Here is a 21,626-nt window from a genome sequence, read left to right as displayed (position 1 = left end):
TAACCGAAAAGAATAAGGATCTTTATGTACATGGAGAGTTGTCACGAGCGCTTGAGAGCCAGGCAAAGTAACGTTTCGGTAATTCGAAGCGTATTACCGCACTTTAGATTAGCTTAGATACTAAGCCTCCAATTAATTATTATTTTATTGCTTTTTGTCATTTTGAGGCTTGTTATTACTATTAACCATGTTAATTGTCAGCCGCATTAATAGTAACGATCGACTTTTTTTTTAATCTCAAAACAATTATTATACATAGCCTAACAGTTGTTAAAAAGCAATAAACGTGATCAATTTTTCTTAAGATTTCTCTTTTTATTGTTGGTAAAATTGATTATTTCTTTCTTTTGTAAAGTTTTTCTTTAGTTCCTTTTAATAACTTGATAATAGATGTAAATCATTGTCAGAGATTCAATATAACAATTACTTACGGTAAAATTACGGTAAAATGATAATTTATTGATAATTTTATAAAATTCATTGTTTTTAATTTATGTATAACTGTTTTTTAAATAATGTATAAGGTTAAATATTTTTCTATATTCATCAATTGTACTTTGCAATTAATGAAATTAATCTCTCGTAAACTCTGTTTTTTATGATGAGGATACAATCATATCACTTATAAATTTTGCTTCTGTTAATCAGTCTCATAGTGAACAAGAATTAGTAAGTAATGTGAACTAAAAATTTCTATACTTTTTAATATAATTTTTATTAATAATTTAAAATTTGGTTCTTTACGTTACTCTAATTACTTAAAATAATTTTACAGTTTTAAAAATATTTCTGCAATAGTGCAATTATACAAAGTTTATTTTGTTTTTTGTATACAACTAAAAAAATTTAAGTAATTTTGTATTCTTTATAATAAAAGTTTTCAATTATTATTTTATATTAATTGTATATTACAGTCTAATGACTAAAACAGTAATATAATAAATAAAACAAAGATACTATAAGGTATAAAAAATATCTGTATAAAAGATTCAAATTAAAACAAACAAAATACAAAATATCACAAGCCGGATTAACGTGTAATAATTATTTTAAAATTAATTTTATAAATACTCAAATGTTTGGATCCTAGAGTCATCTTTAGTGTGTACAATAAATAAAATTATAACATAAATTTATTGACATATATATATATATATTAAGGCTTGTCAAAACGCGTTTCTAAAGATATTAACTTTCTTATTATTTTATCTTTGTTTTACGTCTAATAAATGATAAAAATAAAAGGATAAAAAAGGTGCGCTAACATCTATATAAGCGTGTCTGAATATGAGTCTAAGACTGTACTGTATCTTTTACGTCTTTTGAAAATCTTAACAAAATAAATTTATTTAAAGTTTTGTTAATTATTATATTTATCTTGTTTCCTAATTATTATATGTTAAATGTAGTGTATTAATATTAAAATATTTTATGGAAAAATATATATATGAGTTATATAAAAGGTTTTACTCATTTAAAAAATGAAATGCTCTTTTTAAACTTTATATAAACATTTTTCTTTTTGAAAATTTTTTTCAAATTACCATTTTATCAGCTTTTCAAAAATTTTGGGTAATGTATACCGTAATTTACCAAGTAAGTTACCGTTAAATTGGATCGTTTTTTAATTTTTGTTCGATAATATAATACTATTAATCATATTATTAATAAAAACTGAAGTTATCTAAAAATCGTGACCTGTATTGTATTTTTTGTAAATGATTATTATTATGCATTATTTTGTCCTTCATTGAAATATAAATTACTTCTTTCTTTGTTTTCTAAACTAAGCATTTTAATTTCATTAAAAGATAAAGATCGACTACGTTAATAACAATAATTAAGTTAATTGCATGCCATATGTAAGGGCGCATGTTTCCCTTATAAATCTTTTTTTTTTTAACATTGTTAATATTATTCTATATAACTGAACTATGTTAATACAATCTAATGTGGGGGGATAATAAATTGTTCTTCAATCATTAACGTATTTTGTTTGATTTTGGCTTCATAGAAAATAGGTTTTAAAAAATCTTTATTATCGCCAACTACGTCAACGATTAACCTTGTTAATAGTAATACTAAGTTAACAACATACATTTATACACAGGAGATGCACCGAAGTACCGCTGATATCCTCGTCTATAAATTCTCGTCATTAATTTGGAATCTTGAATTTTTTAAAATGGAGATAGCGTGGAACACTGTTGCTTTTCGCGGGGTTTAGCGTAGAGTTTATAGCCGAGAAGAAATGAGGCGCAATACCCAGAACGACCTGTATAAAAACGAGCGTATCGTGAATTTAAATTTGAGAAAAGACGATGCAATTTGGTAAAAACGACTCGGTGCACTTGCGACGCGTCGTGCAATCGTATGCTCGCTCAACGTCGTTATCACTCGGTCAAACGTCACCTTAATTTGTATCGGCAAATACTGCATTCACACACCCTGTATTTATGTATAAGCATATTCGCATATACATATGCTATATAAATCACCTATTCGTCAAGTTTGTCTTCCTTTCATATTACTTACAGATACTTTCCGTATGTATAAGAGCCACTTACATACAATCTCACACGAAACGCGAGGACGATACACATGAACGAGGAATATCGAGCGTATTAATTAATATGTAACAACACGTACAGGCAACATTGAATATAAATATGCATTAAAAAATGTCTCTAAAGTAATTAATAAACTTTTAACTTTGTACATCGAGAATAATCTATCACTTCTCCAAAATATTTAGAAAAAACTGTGTTATTTTTAAATATTAAAATGTTTTATTTTTGTCTTTATCTTTTAAATACTTCAAAATGTTTTAGTTTTAAACGATTTTTTAAATTAAATTCTTTATTTCTTCGTTACTTTTTTCAGTGTAACCATATTTATGAAAGTAATGTTTTAAGTAGTATTTTAAACAAATTTCACTCTTTTCAAAATATTAAAAACTTCCATACAATAAATCTCATTTTTTAAAATCATTTCTTGCAAATATAATATTGTAATTTATGTAATTTTACAATAAAAAAATGCAAAAATTATGGCCAACAAAACCACTATTTCTTGTTTACAAATGTGGAGTGCTATCTATATATTTGTATAAAATAGAAATATTGTCAATAAATTGATAGATTTGACATTCCTCGTTAGATGTATTTCGCACTCAAATCTCTCGATAACGAAACTTTTATTATACATGTCATGTATTCGCTCAAAACAGACTTTAATAAAATCTATTTAATTCGTCAAACAATTTATACACGCATAACATAATCAATAAGTATGTGTGTTATATACATATACATTATCTGTTCGTTTTTCTATACAATAATAAATGTATAAATAGGATAGAATACGATCATCACACTCGATCACGATGTTTTTGTCCCTAACATTTCACTTCCAACATCTTATTTCAATAAATAGCGCGTCGAGAATAAAACATACTTTAATTTCTTTGTTATTATAAAATATTATGTTTGTTTAAATAATATTAAAAAATATCTTATTAACATATCAGCGAGGTAACAAAATTTATTACATTTTATTATGTCGTAATTATATAATAATTAATAACTTTTTTAAGTAAATACTTTTGTAAAAAAAAAGTTATAATATGACTTACGCACAAATCTTTAATTTTAAATCAAATTTATAAAAATCGTATCTATATTTTTTGTTAAATTAATAAATTAATAAAACTTAAGTAAATAAATAAATGTTATATAACAACTTTTATTTTAACAGATTATTAATATCTTTCCTGGCATTTATAACATCCATAAAATTTTACACTAATAAACTATATGAAACATTTATGCACGATTATTCAAGTTTCTTATTTATTTAAAAAATCATACAAATCACTGTCAAACACTTTCATCATCTAACTCCTAATGGATAGATAATTCAACTTTATAAAATAAGGATAAATAGAGAGCAAAATAAACAATTTCAAAATTAGTACATTTTTTGACGTGCTTGGAGACGATTTAATGTCGCGTTTACGGAGAAGATGTTGGAAGTAAAATCCGTGAAACGATAAAAATAGCCTGCCTATATTGGTGCAAATTGTTTCCTAAGATTCATTCGAGTCAGAGTCATTGCTAATATCACTTTCAACATTCCTTTCATTTCAATTAACTCCCACGATTAGTCTCACGATTTTCACGTTCGTCTTTCCTCTTCGTTCCTCGCGGCGAAATCTTATTGAATATGAACGCTGATCTTTCGATTGTCGACGAATCGACTTGCCATTGGATTAATTATAACGGAAACTCGACTAACGCTAACAAGCATTATTTGGAAAATATAATAGTTCGAAAAAATTTGCAGCAAATGGAAAAAAAAAGAAAAGAATTCTTTCGGAACAACGTTTGCGATCGACATTCAATTCCTGTCTAAATTTTGTCCCGAGATTTCGCGTCAAGGAAGCGAGAGGAGCAGCGTAAGATCATTGATTGGTACAGCTCGATGTACCTTTCCAAGTGCGATCGACCTCGCCTCAATTTGTCTCAACAGAATTAGAGAATAATTTAATTTTTTTTAAGGTAATCCCTGGTTTCGTCCTGCTTTTCCTTAAAGTAAACGTGTTTTTCCTTTCTAAACGACCTCTCAATCTCGATTTCTTAGAAAATGTACTTTACTATATCAGGGATACTCAATCGTGCATTTGGGTCCTTTTCGCACCGAAAAGAGGATTTTTATTAAACTGTGACTCTTTTTTTATTACACCGGTCTTTATATAAGCGATCGCGGAAATTTTCTAAAACGTGCTTTTCTCCTCACTCGTGACCGAGAGATCGTTTTCGCACATGCACGACTACGTCGTAGCCATCGTCGATCGGATTTTTCACGAGGCACCCTCTCCCCCCCCCCCATAAAAATGTTGTCTATCTATCGCGCGATGAGCAACTCGAACGAGATTTCCTCGGTGAATATTCGATCGATGGGTACTTTTCGTGTTGCGTCAGTTTCGAGACAGATCCTTGGAATCTCGGAATCCTCGAAACTCGTTAGAGCAGAGTTCAATATTTTTAGCGGGCAAGGAGCGTACTTCCTCCTTGCATCCCCACGCAAGACTCACGAGGAACTTCTGTTTCGCGTCTTGCTTTCTTCTCTGCCATTTTTTCAGCCTTTTCTGACGAATGACGAAAGATGACGCGTACTTGGCCATATCCTTGGCTATACATCTTCTGTACACACGAACCTCAAGCACAAGGCAATGTCCTGCCCAATATGGACGTCCCCCCCCCTTTTTTTTTACACGTACCACTCTTTAATGTCTATCAGTTCTCGCTTCTTGTTAGATTTGCTGCCATTGGCGCCATTCTTCAAGGCGCCGTTAAAGGGTTGGCCAGAACCCGCAGGGCCCAGTAGGGCCGCGTTCGGATCCTGACAGAATGTCTTTGTCTCATCTACTTTGTAGTTCGTCTCCGGCCGGTTCTTAAACTTGAGAATTATCAGTATGATCAGGACTATCGCTATCAGCGCGGCGGCGATGATGCCGATTATGAGCGCGGCGTTTTCCGCCGCCTCGGATGTGATCCGCTTATTGTTGTTGTTCTTGGGCGGAGTGGGCATCGGAGGGTAGACTGGCGGCGGAGGCGGCGGCGGCGGCTCCGTCATCTCCGTCGTGGTCGTCTGCGTCGTCACGGTTGTCGACCGATGCGTCACGACGCTACTGCAAAACGTTAGCAATAATCGAATTTAATTTCAATCATTTGTTCGAAACTGATATGCATGTATTATACTCGTACACTCTTTTATATAATTTTTTTAAAAAATTGAGGAAGAAAAGAAAGGTTTTGTTCCGCCTTTTCTTCGAACAATTTGAAAACAAATTGTTCAATTATGATAATAAATTAACATACTGAAAAAAATATTTGGTTGAATTACAATAAATTCATAAGAAATATAAATGTAACCTGATAATTTCGTTAGATATGATCCATAATTTTTATTAAAATAAGTAGACAAATTTGATTGTATTCTGTTTCGAGTACACTGAAAAAAATATGTTTCCATAAATAAGACAGAATTCTTACAGGCATTATCATTATTTCTGAATTAATTTTTACAGAGGTAATAACTGTCAGAACACATATTCTTATTTGTTTCCTTTTTTGAATTCCAATTTTGGGAATTCGCAAAAGAAATTTTTTTATTATAAGAATATTGATAAAAATTTCATAATGTGCTGCGTCTCTTGTTTTTCTTCTTACACAGTAAAAAATTTTGTGTTTTCTTGTTAAAAAATATCCTGTTAAAAAATTAACATAAAACTTTTATGTTAAAATTTAACATATTTGCTTGTTACTTTAACATATTACTGTTATGTTAATTCAAGTAAAGTGTTACATTATTAGAATAACTAAAAAAAATGTAAAAGTAACACAATATGCACATACTTTTAATTTTACACAATAAATATGTTTATTTTTATCAGTGGTAGGATTTATATCAGACAGATATTATTAAAATTGACACAAAAAAATGAGTTTACTTTATAATTGGGTTTTAACAAGAACCACTTTATTTTGGGGGATTTCACTATTTACCCCGAGATGACGCATTTTTTGTGAAAAAGATTCACGTATTGGGTGAATAAAAGGGGCTCGCCAAGAACAGAGAACAAACTACGATTGCATTTACATATATTATAATATTGGACTGATTAGTCTAATAATATACACACATAAAATTTTTATCGATGATCCTGTAATCTATATATGCAATTAAAAAAAAATGTTTTTAGCATTTCTAAGATAATTACTATTTAACATATATAATACGTTAAATTAATATATATAACGTGTTAAAGTAATATCTGTTAAATTTAACACAATTTTTTTTACTGTGTAGAGAAATAGAACATCACTACATCCATCTGATGGTGGTGTTGTGTACTATATATTATGTATCAAAAGTTTTATAGATCTAATCAGAGAATATTAATTTTATCCTTGCATTTATCGTATTACAATTTTCTGGTTGTATACAAAACTTTTAATTATAATAATTTGAATTTCTGTTTATTTTTATCAGAATTTGTATAATCAAATGCGTACTTTATTAATTCAATCATAATTGTTTCTTCCGTATACATTCTTAAATTTTTAGAAAAAGATTAAAAAAGAAAACCATTTTTTCAAGAAGTACGGAGAAACGCAACTGTAATAATGCTAACAAATTTTATTTTCGTAAGAATATTTGAATCTAATCGTTTACGGGATGATGTTTTCATGAATTCCGTGACTTTTTATCGTGAATCACGGATGATTGCACGAATTATTTGATTACGATAAATTAAATTATTTTCAAAATATAGATTAGAAACTGCGTAACAAAATTTAATGGCACTGAATTTTTAGATTTTGAGACGAGCAGCGATGTATTTTTAAAAAAAGCAAGTTGATCTTGTTAATTAACCTTTGTCTCGTTAATGACGCCTGCAATATTGAGAGAACACTCTTCCACTGTGTTAGTCAAGCTGTTAAAGAATTCGATAAATTCTGTGGATACGAGATCATTAATTTTAATTTTAATTAGGAAACAATTTAGACCGCGTGTTCCACGTATGTCGACGTGATTCCAGCAGAGAATGAATATCACCGGGGCGAAAAATGTACAGTAGCTTCTCCAGTAAAGGCTAATCGATATGCAATCGCGAATTATCCGACTGCTTCAGCGTTCAACTGCGAATGTTCATCGCCGACAAACGCACGCACCTGCTATGGCTGGTCTCGAGATCTGTGGTTGACACATTGTATTGGACGGAGACAGTGACTACGTCGCGACTTAATGTTGTCGGCGACGCCGACGTCGTCTGGGTGCTGATATGGCTCGTCGAGTACTCGCGGGGCGTCGTGTACGTCACCGAGCTGATATCTGTGACAGAAAGCAAGGGAGGGTAAAAAAAGTGCGTCATAGGGGGCTGCTTCCATCGCCTCGTTCCATCGGATGGAGGGGATGATGTACGGAAGGAGGAAGAGGAGAAAGAGGAGGAGGAGGAGGAATCGGGAAATAGGGTACGGGAAGCGAAAGGGATGCGCAACGTGCGGAGGCGACAATATTTACGCGTGCGTAGGCCGGCAAATATTCACGCGTGCGTAAGCAGGAACGTTGCGAGCCGAGCGGTCCCGAGGGCCTCAGGAACGTACCCTACAATGTGCATTTCAAAGAAAGATCTACAAAGTAATCACGTCAACTTATCTAGCTCAACTGTCGATTTTGTTTAGGACAAAAGAATTAAATTTCTCTGCACGGTGCTGCGCATTGCGTTTTTTCATGTTTACGCATGTACAGTCCAAAAATGAAACGTTTTATGATGTTAAAATGTTTCATTTCTGTGCCTTCGTTTAAAAAAAATATTTTAGTCCTAAACAAGTTTAGGTTTAAAATATTGAAATATTTAAAATTGAAATCTTAAACATTAAAGTTTAGTTTTATAGTTTTTAATTCGAACATTGTTTAAAATATATTAAGTGTTTAAAAAACGGAAACATAAATAAAACGTTTTAATATCTTTAGTGCAGAATGTATAATTCAATATAATGTTCTGATGATCGATGATGTACGGTATTCAAATGTTGTGTAACAATTAAGAGCGTCCTGGGGCCGCTCGAGAACTGACAAACAAACATGTAGACAACGTCTACGCAAAATGTTTTACGTCCGTTTATTTGCCAGCGTTTAGATTTAAAACGTTTAAATAATAAAATGTTTAAAACTATTAAATTTTAACTTTATGTATATCTCTTCCAACGTAGATTAACTTTGATCTTAATTTAACTTTTTTAATATATTTTCTATATGCTATATGTTTTCTGCAAAAAGTTTAAGATGCATGTCTTTTCTTATAATTGTGTTCTTTCAAAATTAATGTATTAACTCTGTATAGGTTGACAATTAATAATAAACTAATGATAATAATAATTGTAAATCAGTATTGATATCATAAATATCGTTTAGTTTTCATCTCGGTTTTCTCATGTTTTGATTTTAACATGTTCTGTTAAAATTCATCACAAATTTGTATCTTTACTTGAGAATTTGATTACATAATAAATTGTGTTCACGTTAAGAGGCAACAAGTCTTAATACTTTGTTTTTTTTAGCATCCACACACGCAAAACCTTTAACACTACATTTTCTTCTTCAAGTTCAAAAAATTAAAAAAAAGTAAAAAGGAAACAAAAATTTTTTTTAAATTAATCTACATTGATGAAAATATATAAACAAATTTATAAACAACGTTTAGAATTAAAACATTTTTAATTATTTAAAAAACGGAGGTATAAATAAAACATTTTAATATCTTAAAATTAGAAATGACTTTTCTGAGTGTGGTGTGAAAATTTTCATGGTCTTTTCTGAAACCTGGTGTTAAATCATCTTAGTAAGCTACCGGTTGTACCATATGTTTGCACTTCAACTGTGACATTCTTTATAAATGCAGTGCTTTCGATAAACTCGTGAAAATTTATTGGAATTTAAATCCGAAATAATTGGATTAATATTAATAAATTTTAATAAAAACAAAATTTTATTAAAAATTATTTGTTGTTATAGTTGTTAAACTTTTAAAAACAAACACCACACTTGTATTAGAACTTGAATGAAAATTCACAATAGCACTTCAAGATTAAACAATTATACACAATCACACATGAAAAATTTAAATTAGTCAGAAAGACGTATGTACATTATAAAAGACGAATAAAGAATTCTTTATGGATGCTTCATGTTAAAAAGAATATATCAAATCTCAAGTATATTTCCATGTGATTCTACGTTTAGACAAAATTAAGGCTAAAATATTCGGTTTAACATTGTAGCTCGACGGGGCGAATGTTATTACTGAAAGGAAAGTCGCCTTCGGCAACAGGGTGGTGCTATTTTCATGGCAGGCGATGGTTGGTGCGCGCGTCACAAAAAGTCGTCGCAAACACGAAGAAGACGCCCACGTCTTTCCGTAGCGGAGAGTCCTTTATATTTAAAGCCGATGACCGAGAGTGATAAGATCGATTAATCGCTCAGCGCGAAAACGTTTTATATTAATATTACAATATTATATAATATATAAAATAGTTAGAATTATTAAGTAGAACAATATTCTTAAAATACGGACCGGTGGCCGAGGTAACAAAAATCTCCGTTGTTCTGGGATCACCGGAGCCCTCTTCACAGTCTTCTTCGTCGTCGCACGACGGACGTTCTTGAATATTTTCCTTGTGCAGCTTCGGCCTCAATGTCGTTGGTAATCGTGTAGGCGCCACGTACACTGGCGTGATGATGTCATCTGGAAATAGAAGCGACATAATTAAGGCACGTGATATATTCGGCACAAAATTGACTTGTAGTAGGACATGGATTAATCACACACATAGCAAGATTCATATTCTACACCGTATCCCCGCTTAAAAAGTAATTGCAAATATATTTCTTATTTGATTCTGTTAAGAGTTTTATTTCACAAATATCGTATAACGATTAAAGATGATAATTATTAACTGATGCATTTGCGCAATTAATTATGAATCATTAAGAAATAATAATCTTATAAAAAGTAAGGTTTATATCAAGTATAAATGATAAATAAATCAAAGTATGAACTCTCTTGAGAAATCCGGTATAATTGGATCACATGAAAATTTCTCGATTATCACGCCGCGTTGCAGACCAAACGGATGTGACGTTCGATCATCATCCGTATATCGCGTCTCATTAACGTTATGATGTTAATTTAGTTTTTAGTTAGTCGGAGAAGATTTTGGAGCGGGGCTTCAGTTTGTCATAAGAGGTTTGCTGGAAGGAGAGAGGAGGAAGCCGTCAGGCTTTATCTCTCCGACCGACGATCCTAAATATGTAAATGAATCGAAGATACAACCGGGCGAGCATGAAGGCGAAAAGGTGGCCGTGCCATGCGATACGTGCGATGTGTGTGAATGTGTGAGATGCGTGAGTGTATAACGAGGACGCCCTTCCTCACGTGACGTAATGTGCGTGCAAAGAAAAATCGATATCAATAATAGTCTCAGAAGAATTTTACACATACAGATGCAGATCGATCAATTGAAAAATTTATTTCCTATTTTAATTTTAATTAACTGCTTCAAACCTACACAGTTATTTCATAAGAACAGAAGATTACAATTGTTAAAAAGTTATTCTTAGTTTTTATAATGATATATGTGATCTGCACTTTTTTAACATGTGGAATTAAAACGACTTAGAAACAAATTTTTTCCGTTTTATTATTAAATATAGTTTATTTTCATAGCCGATTAAACTTAATGTATATATTTAATTAATGACAAATTCTGTGTGTATAAGCTCCAAAAAGTGATTTATTTTAAGACATTAAAATATTTTATTTTTGTCTCTATTTTTTAAATACTTAAAGATATCCTTAGTTTTAAACAATATTTAGATTTAAAACATTAAAATGTTTTAAAACGGTTGAAGATTTCAGTTTTAAATATTTTAGAATTTTTTAAATCTAAATACCGTTTAAAATTCAAAATATTTTTAAATATTGAAAACGAAGAGACAATTAAATTTGAATATTTTAAAATTGACATTAATAAAATTATCATTGTCTAGTACAATTTATTAATTATTTTATTCATAGGTACTAATATCCTTTTATTTCTCTGTATCAATATCACCAATTTGTTTATAATCATCTCCTTGTTATATGTGTTTCAAAATATTATAAAATGTTTTAAATATGAACTATTCTAATATCTTTAGCACAAAAAATAGAAAACTTTAAATCTTTAAATTATCAGTCGTAACACACATTTTTTATTATGTCGATATCAAAAATATTTTTATAATTATCTCTTCGTTATATGTGTTCTAAAGTATTATAAAATATTTTAAACATAAATTATTCTAGTATCTCTAGCATAAAAAATAAAAAACTTTAAATCTTTAAATAATTATCGTCGTCGTAACACATATTTTTATTATTACAATTAACAATGATGAAATTTTTTTAATTTATTGATAGATTAAAATTGAAAAGATGTGATTAATTATTTCATAAAATGTTAAAATTAATTAATTAATTGAAAAAATTAAAATAATATATTTTTGTAAACAAGTTCTATTTAAATAAATAATATATTTTAAACAAAAAAATGTGTGGTAGTGTCGTCATAGACGACAAGTGCCTACCATTACATATGTGTGTCCATCCTTGTCTAGGGGAGTGCTAAACGTCTCTCCTTTCATACAACACAAGTGCGATCGATACTCGGTCTCTTATATATGAAGCGACTGGTCCGCAAGCACTTGCGAGAAAGTAGATTTTTTACTAATAATGCTTGATCTAACAATTATATTGCAAAATGATAAAGGAAAATATTGTTGCAAATGTTGTAATGTACCTCATCATATAAATTTAATCTACGTATATGTAAATTTTACATACATCTTATATTTATAGGATTCTATTTTAATATTTAACTTGAAATATCTTGGGAAAATATGAAAGATTTAGGAAAACGTTTTATACAAAAATAGTTTGGTTTAAAGGGAAACAAATAATAATAAATTTAATTTATGGAAAAAAACAATTTTTTAAGGTCATACAATGATTATCGCTATTTTTTAAATTGTAATTATATACTTCTTTTTTACATATCCCAGACAGCACACAACATCCAATAGATTTTTAAAGTATATTTATATTATTTAGATGTTTTAAAAATGTTAATTTTACGTACGTTAAAAAATATTCTCGTGTAAAATAATTATCAATTCTTTTTGACGCATATAATAAAAATGATAGCATGTATAAGAAAAATATTTTCTTAAAAATTATTAATTAATTATTCAATTTTTATTGCACATTCTTGTATAAGTTGACACCGAAACGTTAAAATATGTTCAAAAAAGTAATAATATCTATAAAATGTTCTTAAGATCTGATTTGGATGTTTTAAATACTTAATACAAACATCCTCTATGTACATTCTTAATATATTGTTAAAATGCTATGCGCTGTCTGGGATGATTTTGATTATTTTATAAAAGTATTTAAGTAAAGTCATTGAAAAATTAAGTTTACGAGATATTTTATATTTTATTCTGAATATTTCGACATGAAATATAAAATATCTTGTAATAAATTAGTAATTTTTTAATAATCCACAAAATTTTAAATAATGACTGTATCTTGATGCTTATACATATATATACATATATATATATGAAATATTAAGATAAATTAATTGTTATAAAAAAACATATGTTTTTAAACAAAAAATTGATTTTTTCTAAAAATTGATTATACCACTATTTGCTTTTTTATAGATTATATAATTTTTGTTTAAAGTGTCTTTTTTGATCCGTATTTTTCGAGACATTTCGATATTAAAAAATAAAAATCGAATATTCTGTATACATATATATTATAATTTTAATAAGTATATTTTATTATATGTATGACAATACTCAAAATATGTTTAATTATAAGGTTATATATTGAAATGTTTTATTTCTGACTCTGTGTCTAAATACTTAAATATGTTTTAGTTTTCAACGATATTTAGATTTGAAACAATAAAACTGTTTAAGTAAAATTGTTTAAAGCTGTTTAAAGATTTCAAATTTTAACATTTTAATGTTTTAAATCTAAACGCGTTTAAAATAAAAATACTTCAAGTATTTAAAAATATGGAGACAGAAATAAAACATCTTTATATTTTTCAGTTAAACATTTCTTTTTGAGTAAAGTTATTATAAAAATCAATTATACTTGCTTAATTTTTATAATTCAATCTCTTTACTTCTCTCTTTTTGTCTCATACAAGATCAGATCTGTCTTGCGAAATCCGACTCGCGAGTATTAAAGCTTTCATTTCGCCATCGCTTCAATAGAGCGAGACAGAGCATAAGCAAACAAGGATAGATGTTAGAGCTACACTTAAATTCAGGCCTAGCTCACTTCATAAATTAAAAGCGCCGAAAGGGCCTTTGTTCATGCAATCGTTGCGTAGCTGTATTTCGCGTATAATTTATCATGTGTCTATTAATCTTATAACATTTCTACACCAATCTTTTTTACGTACCGTTGTTTTTTATCGTAGAAAATATGAGTTTGTTTGACATATATTTCCAATTTTAGTAAGATTTTCTAATATTATTTTGTTAACTCAATAATGCATGATACGTAAAGTAATAGTTTTACAACATGTAAATGTATAAATAAATTAGAATTTAATAATAAAATACGCGATGACAATTTTATCTTATAATTTTTATAAATTTGAGATTTACAGATATACATATATCAAATACATATATATAATAATTTCCTATAATAAGAAACAAAAGAATGTGTTTAAAAAATCAGTAGCAATGCTGCAATGTTATGAGCTTCACAGACACAGGATAACAGATGAAATATAGTTATGCAACGATTACAGGAGTAAGGGCTATCACACACAAAATGACATAAGCTGCATAAGCATAGCATAAGAGCTCTAGGCTAATAAGCATCTTATGTATATCAATATGGCAACTTTATGCTGGGAACTGATTGGTTCAACGATCTTATGCTGTGCTTATGCAGCTTATGTCATTTTGTGTGTAACAGTCCTAAGGGTTTCTTCGACGCCTTCGCTTTATGAACATAAGCAGATCTGGATTCAGGCGGAGCTCTACGTTTATCTTTTCTTGTTTAATCTCTCTGTCTTACTCTATCGAAGCGACGGAAAAGTGAAAGCGCTTTACTTTACGAAGGTTTTGGACACTCTAGATCTAGATTTACTAGGTTTTTCTTGAATAAACATCAATACAATCAATAATGCTTACATATAAAGCTACAGTATTAATAAATTAAAATTGAATAGCACGTTTTTGAGAATTTTAAATTATAATCAATTACAATTCCCAGACAATACACCACATCCAATAGACGTCCAATTTTAGTCTTTTTTTTTATCCAAATGTCCAAAATATAGCAACAAAAATGAATATGAGTGATGACATTGTAACTTTAAGATTATTAAGAGTGACAGAGTAGCTCTATTAATTTATTAGTATGTTTTGCGCAATTAATAAATTGCCATCAATTTTATTTCCATTTGTTTCCATTTATTTCCATTAAAAACAAACACTCTACCTATAGATTTTTTTTTAATTTTTTAATGATTGAAATAAGTCCATTTAATACTTAAAACGGATATTTTTCAGATGTCCAGAAAAGTAACAGGACATCTTTAAATGTTCTAAAATGTTTAGGAATCTGATTTGAATGTTTTAAATACGTAAAAAACGTCTATTACGTACATTTTTAATACGTTTTTAAAATGTCTGTGCTGTCTGGACTAAACATTACTTTACAATTAAATACGTGTATAATGATAAAATTATTTTAAATATTATTATGTTTTTTTTTTAAATTGTAGAAAAAAAGGAAATGCTTTTAAAATTATTCAGAACATTCAGAAAAAAATGTTTAAAAAAATCCTGTAGTGCCTTTGAAATTTGATCGAGGTCAATAATGTAGAATCATTCATGCACATCATTAATGAGATTTCATATGTATTTCTTGTATAGATTTAGAATTTTTTTTTTCAGAATTAAAATACGCATATTAATATCAATCTATAAATTGAATTTTATATTGAGAACGAAAAAATTTTTTCTCATATTGCTCTACTTATCGATTTTTTTACGTGTACATAACTAAATTTTCTTTTTTTTATTTTCCAATTTGCGGAATGCAAATCTTTTTTTCTAGACTTCTAATCTTATTTCTAATTGCACGATATTATTCCTGAGAGTTTTTTTTAGGGGGCGACGTAATTATTTTATACATATAAATTGTAAATTTTTCAATAAACAAATATTGTCGTTAAGTGACTAATAAATAACCATTTTCTTTATTTATCAGAACAAATCGTACGTCGCCCCCTTCATTTTTGTGCGTACTTTAATCTTGTAAAAGGATTTTGCATTCTGTTATACCAATCTGAAAATCCAAGTTCCCAAAAAATGTCGGTAACTCTGTCACTCCTGGACCTCCTTAATTTTTAAATAGTAAAATAACAAATGTTTTCAAATAAGTAAATGTTTCGTTTATCTCCGTTTTTTAAATACTTAAATATGTTTAAATTTTTAACGCATTCTTAGACTTTAATTACTAGAATACTTTTAAAATTAAAATCTAACAGCTATATAAATATAGCTTTAAATCTAAAACATTATTTGAAACTAAAACAATTTTAAATACTTATAATACAAAAATAAAATACTTTAATATCTAAAAATTGCACAGTTTTTTTTTTATAAAAAAAATATATATTCAAATATGTATAATTAGAAGAAAATTATAATAAATATAATATATTATAAATATAATATATATCCGTAAAAACGTGCAAAGTATTAAAGTGACGTTTGTTAGTACAAGATGCGATCTGCAACCCTTGTTGCACAAATTTTTTTGCTACACATATAATTTTGTTGAATTTTAGTGGAGATTTTCAATGTTAATTGCAAATCTAAAAAATTAAACAATTAAAATGGCGGATTTAATATGGCCATTCCAAAATAAAAAATTAGTAATGACTCATTTATGTACAATATTTTGCACGTATGTTTTCTAGGATTCTGATTTCAAATTACTAGTCAAAATATAAAAATATAAAATAACGAATTGATATATTTTGGAATTAAATACAACGTTCGAGTGAATATCTGACGCCTATACGTATGCTTTCCTCCCCCTACCGCTAGTTCTTCTGCTCAATGTATCGTAAAAGAAAGATTTTAAATTAAGTAATTTTCCTAAATATAAGTAATTTTTAAAACAGTATCTTGCAGAGAGTCAAACTGTGATTCAAATTATTATAGTAAAATTTTTATAATAAAATTTATATAGGAAAGGCAAATAGACGCATTTAGAATCAGTAATGGATTAAAAAACAGGAAAATATATTTACGTTATTAATATACAGATAGATGTTTCAGGAACATAACGATATTAAATATTTTACATGAATTAATTGTAAATACATAAAAATTGCGAAGAAATTAATGGGTCATATATAATTTACTATGCAACAAGATGTTAAGACAAAAATCAACGCAACAAGACACGCGCGCGTAGAAAAGAAGACTCCCTTGCGGGGAAAACGTGCAGAATAGATTACTTACGCCTTCCGAAATATTACTTACACTTACCGGAACCTGATTCATAAATCGGAGTGCACTCTTCGTCCTCATCATCGCCGGCGCATCCACTTCCGGCGCCGGAGAATATGAGATCGTCCATGACGCCAGGAAAACCGGACGCCGGCGTCTATGCGAATCAGATTAATTATTAAAATTTGCGCCATTGAAATTACTTTGAGGACTACTTAATGTCATTAACTTAAGAGGATAACATACCTGTTGCATTCTTTGCAATGGCGGGGCACGATCTAGAAGACTTCCAGCTGGTAGAAGCTGCACATCTCCTCTGACTATAACTTTGCCGTCTTTGGCCGCAGCTAGCTCTAAAATCCTAGCACCGTTGACGACCAATCCGGCTATCACACCTAGAAATGGTCGTTCCACTCTGCCTTTGCTGCGATTCCATCGGCCACCCACTTGAATAGTGGACTGGCTGTTGAAAACTGTCAGCTGATAACCTGTCGAGAAACACATAAGTATTTGAATTTATTTTCGTTGAATTTCTTCGTGTTATTAGCCGACTTAATTTTTACAATTTTGTTGATGTTAATTCAAAATTTTTCTGGTATAAATATATATGGGAATATATATGTATATATATATGTATACATACATACATACATACATACATATATATATATATATATATATATATATATATATATATATATATATATATATATATATAGAACAGGGATGTGTCGGATAGGAACCGTATACCGTATACTATTACCGTATACCGAATACCAAATATTTGGTAATAGTATAAAACCAGATACTAATTTTTAAAAAATACAATGCATGACTAACAAAACTTTTAAAAGTAGATTTATTTTCTGATTTATATTTTATAATATTTTTCTGACATTACTTTGTTAATTTTATATCTAGTAATTATAGTTTAATATTAATAAAGTTTCTATAATAAATAATATTTCTGCGTTTTGCAATAATAATCTATTTTTGTTGTCGAAATAAAATGATTTTTCTGCGTTAAAAAGTCCTTCTGATTGTACGGAAGAAGTTGGAGCACTCAAATATGTTAACTAATAAGTAATAAGACCTATAATACGATGTAAATCACATTTTAGCGCGCCTGTATAATCCATACAATCAGCAATATTAGTCATAGTAGAATTAGCTTCAAAAGAGCCGTTTTGGGAAAAATAAGTGACTCAGGTTTGATTGTGCGTAGATTAAGATAGACACGTTTGCCACTCGCAAAAAGGTGGGGGTTATTACAAAATTACAGGTTGAAGTGAGGAAAAAGTAGTTTTTTGCTTGCGCCTCGTAAACTAAAAACGGAATCGAAAAAAGTTTCGAATAAAAGTTGTAGGTATTAAGTAGATCTACAATGATAAATTTGGTTCATTAAGATCGGTCAATTAATTTAGGTTTAAAGTAAAAAAAAACATAAAAAATGGCCATTCCTTTAATTATTTATAACTTTTTTAAAAATTAACTTAAGCATTTAAAGTTGTAGGAAAATATAGCTTTTATGAAGATAAAAAAGTGTACCAAATTTCATCAAAAAATTTTAACAACTTTTCGAGTAATGTCAATTGTTAATCCAAAATGCGCTCCACTAAAATTTAATTTTTACATTTTTGAGACCATGCACGAACCTGAACCAAAGTTTTTTCTCTTCTTAAAAAGTTGCAGTATTATATATATATCGATATTGTGAAATGTGTCCAATGCAATTAAATGCCTCAAATAAACGTGTAAAAAATAAGCCTAATTAACAATTAAATAACTTTTAAAATCTTAACACTATCGTATAACTAAAACATTAAGATTTTTTTAATTTAAATGTTCGTTAAATGCACTAAATTATGCAAAAAATATAAAACGTACACATTCCTTGCAATAAAAGTTATAAAAAAATGATATTATATTAACTTAGAGCATACACGGAGAGAATTTCTCTCTTAAACTTAGTAAAATTCCTCGAGGTCATACATTATTCCACAATTGTCAGATTTTGAGGGTAAATTTAAAAGAAAATTCTCTCCGTGTATGCACACGCCGCATAGGTAAATAAATTATTTATACATATTTAACGCGTCAAATAAATAATTTTAAAAAGGAAAAAATTAATTAGAACGTTTATTTGAGGAGATATAAAAAAATGGTTTAGCTCATTAGTCTTGTCTCGTCGAAATAGCTCAGTTTAAAAAATATTTAAATATGAAATAAATACGTGTTTTTTAAATTTTTAACTAAAATTATTTTTATAATTACTGGGATTTATGTATTTCCTCTCTCTCTCTCTCTCTCTCTCTCTCTCTCTCTCTCTCTCTCTCTCTCTCTCTCTCTCTCTCTCTCTCTCTCTCTCTCTCTCTCTCTCTCTCTCTCTCTCTCTTTTTCTCTTTCTCTCTCTCTCTGTCTGTCTGTCTGTGTGTCTGTCTGTCTATCTGTCTGTCTATCTGTCTGTCTGTCTGTCTGTCTGTCTGTCTGTTTGTCTATCTGTCTATCTATCTATCTATCTATCTATCTACGTGTATCTACATTCATTTATTCATTCATTCATTCATATATTATCAAAAAATATAAAAAATTGTTTTCTTTAATATTAATATGATGTTAAAAAAAATAATTCCTTATATTTCGGCCTGACGGAAGAAACCACCATCTTCTCGCGGTTTCCGTTGAGCAACAATGTGTTCGTTATTCATAAAAATATTTTAAAATATATATATTTTAAAATTATTTATTTTTGACTTATTTATTATACAACTTATTCTGCCCGATATTTTTCTCTTATTAAAAATTTTTTTATCCTTAGTTATTGTTTGCAAATTAAAGGGCAAACTAAATAAAACATTAGTAATTGATCCTAAATAAAATAATACATAATTTAATTTTTTATTTAATTTTTTTCACTAATCATAAACTCATTAAATAAACTAATAAGTTTTCGATGAAAACATACACGTTGGCCAAGAGTGAACTATCATTTATTCTTTTCTATCCTTTATTTCTATAGTTGTTATTCTTTTATGTATAGAAAAAAATTATTTAATTTATATTTTTAATTACACCGTAATTAAAAGACACGACAGTGTCTCACGTCTAGTGCAGAATTAAAGACCCGCAAGATTCATTAGACGAATCAAGTTTTGTTTTGTTATTTTATTATAACATATATATAATTAAATAACTGTATAATTATATATAATGTACAATTTATATACAATAAGTATAATAAATAATTTAATAGTACAAATTTCTAATCGTCGGTCTGTAAATATGGTTATAAAAGTGAGCGGAGAGTAACGTGATAATTACATGAGAATGAGCGAGAAAGTAATGAAGGCGAGCGACACGACAACAGAGCCTAAAGAGCGAGCGAAACAGTAATAGAAACGAGCGAGATAAGAATAACAGCACAAGAAGAAGGCTCGAAGCTCGAGCGACTCGAGGTCGTACAGCTTGGAAGAGGAAGAGAGAGCTGTCTGCACTCTTCCGCTTCCCGAAGCTTGGACGAAGCGTGGACGAAGCGTGACAAAGCTGGCTGAGCGCCGGCAGCACACGTACACGGCTCCTTCCGTATTTGCGTTGCCACCATTACAGCTTTGTGTCACACCGATTAGGTAGCAGAGCATCAAAAGTGGCAGCGCTGGTTGTACGAACAACATATGTTGCAGCTTGTGTTCGCGTTGATTTTCGCATAATTTTATGTTTTTATTTTATGTTATTTTATGTTTTAACTGTTAAACTGTCATTATGTACTTCCGCTGAAATGATTTACCATCAATTGAATTATACGCAAGGAGGCAGCAGATGCTCTCGCTGCTCGACGCAGGTCGAAGAGTGGGGATTGCTTCTATGAGCTCTGTATGCAGACAGTATAACCAGCCTTGCTGGCATGTATATGTAAACTGGCATCTCTTAATGCACGCGCCCGCTCGTCAAACAATTCGCGACATTACCTTTAGAGGGCATTCTCTCGCTACTTTCTCCTACATAAAAATCCGCTATTGCCTTATATTAGGCAGTGCTCGTGGTCAGATCTTCACCTCATTGTAGGTCTTTGTCCCCCTCACGCCCCGTTAGATTCTTGGTTTTTAAAGTCTTGCCCAAATCTATCTCCTAAGTGTTGGAATAATTTTTGAAATGCTACATGGTAGCAGATACGCGAGATGGATTTTTGCTCACTCCTTATAGTTAACTACAAGAACGACGACGATGTATCTTAATTCTTAAATGAAATTTTAACATTTTGGACTTTGCATTGCGATATCTCCACTCGAAGGGCTTGTAGAGGAAGAATAAAAATAGTTTTCTTATATAAATCAATCCCAAGCTTTTGATTGAGCCTAGTTACAACTCGATTGATTTAGCCGTTTCTGAAATCCGATAATTTCGGGTGCTCACAAGCAGAGTAATGAAAATGCAACTTAAAAAATAATGCATTA

The 21,626-nt window shown here is 29.5% G+C and overlaps 1 protein-coding gene and 1 non-coding gene across 6 annotated transcripts in view; both read right to left on the bottom strand.

Moving 5' to 3' along the window:
- Positions 1–3,977: 3,977 nt before the first annotated feature.
- Positions 3,978–21,626, bottom strand: part of LOC105834973 (neurexin-1) — a 421,734-nt gene continuing 404,085 nt past the window's right edge. For 4 of the 5 annotated variants that reach the window (XM_036290354.1, XM_036290358.1, XM_036290357.1 and 1 more), the window contains 5 exons: positions 17,422–17,663; positions 17,209–17,332; positions 10,142–10,312; positions 7,740–7,899; positions 3,978–5,692 (listed from right to left, as the gene is read on the bottom strand). In XM_036290354.1, coding sequence (XP_036146247.1) covers positions 5,272–5,692; positions 7,740–7,899; positions 10,142–10,312; positions 17,209–17,332; positions 17,422–17,663 — 1,118 coding nt within the window. In that variant the 3' untranslated portion in view covers positions 3,978–5,271. The remainder of the gene's footprint in view (positions 5,693–7,739; positions 7,900–10,141; positions 10,313–17,208; positions 17,333–17,421; positions 17,664–21,626) is intronic. The other variant, XM_036290356.1, reaches the window with a different exon arrangement.
- Positions 12,154–12,259, bottom strand: LOC114253802. Its single transcript, XR_003625278.1, has one exon. It is a non-coding gene; the product is annotated as a U6atac minor spliceosomal RNA (small nuclear RNA).

The sequence above is a fragment of the Monomorium pharaonis genome, chromosome 7 (assembly GCF_013373865.1).
Source record: "Monomorium pharaonis isolate MP-MQ-018 chromosome 7, ASM1337386v2, whole genome shotgun sequence".
Lineage (NCBI taxonomy): Eukaryota > Metazoa > Arthropoda > Insecta > Hymenoptera > Formicidae > Monomorium > Monomorium pharaonis.
The sequence above is the reverse complement of the archived record's forward strand: the minus strand, read 5'-3'. Positions and strand labels throughout refer to the sequence as shown.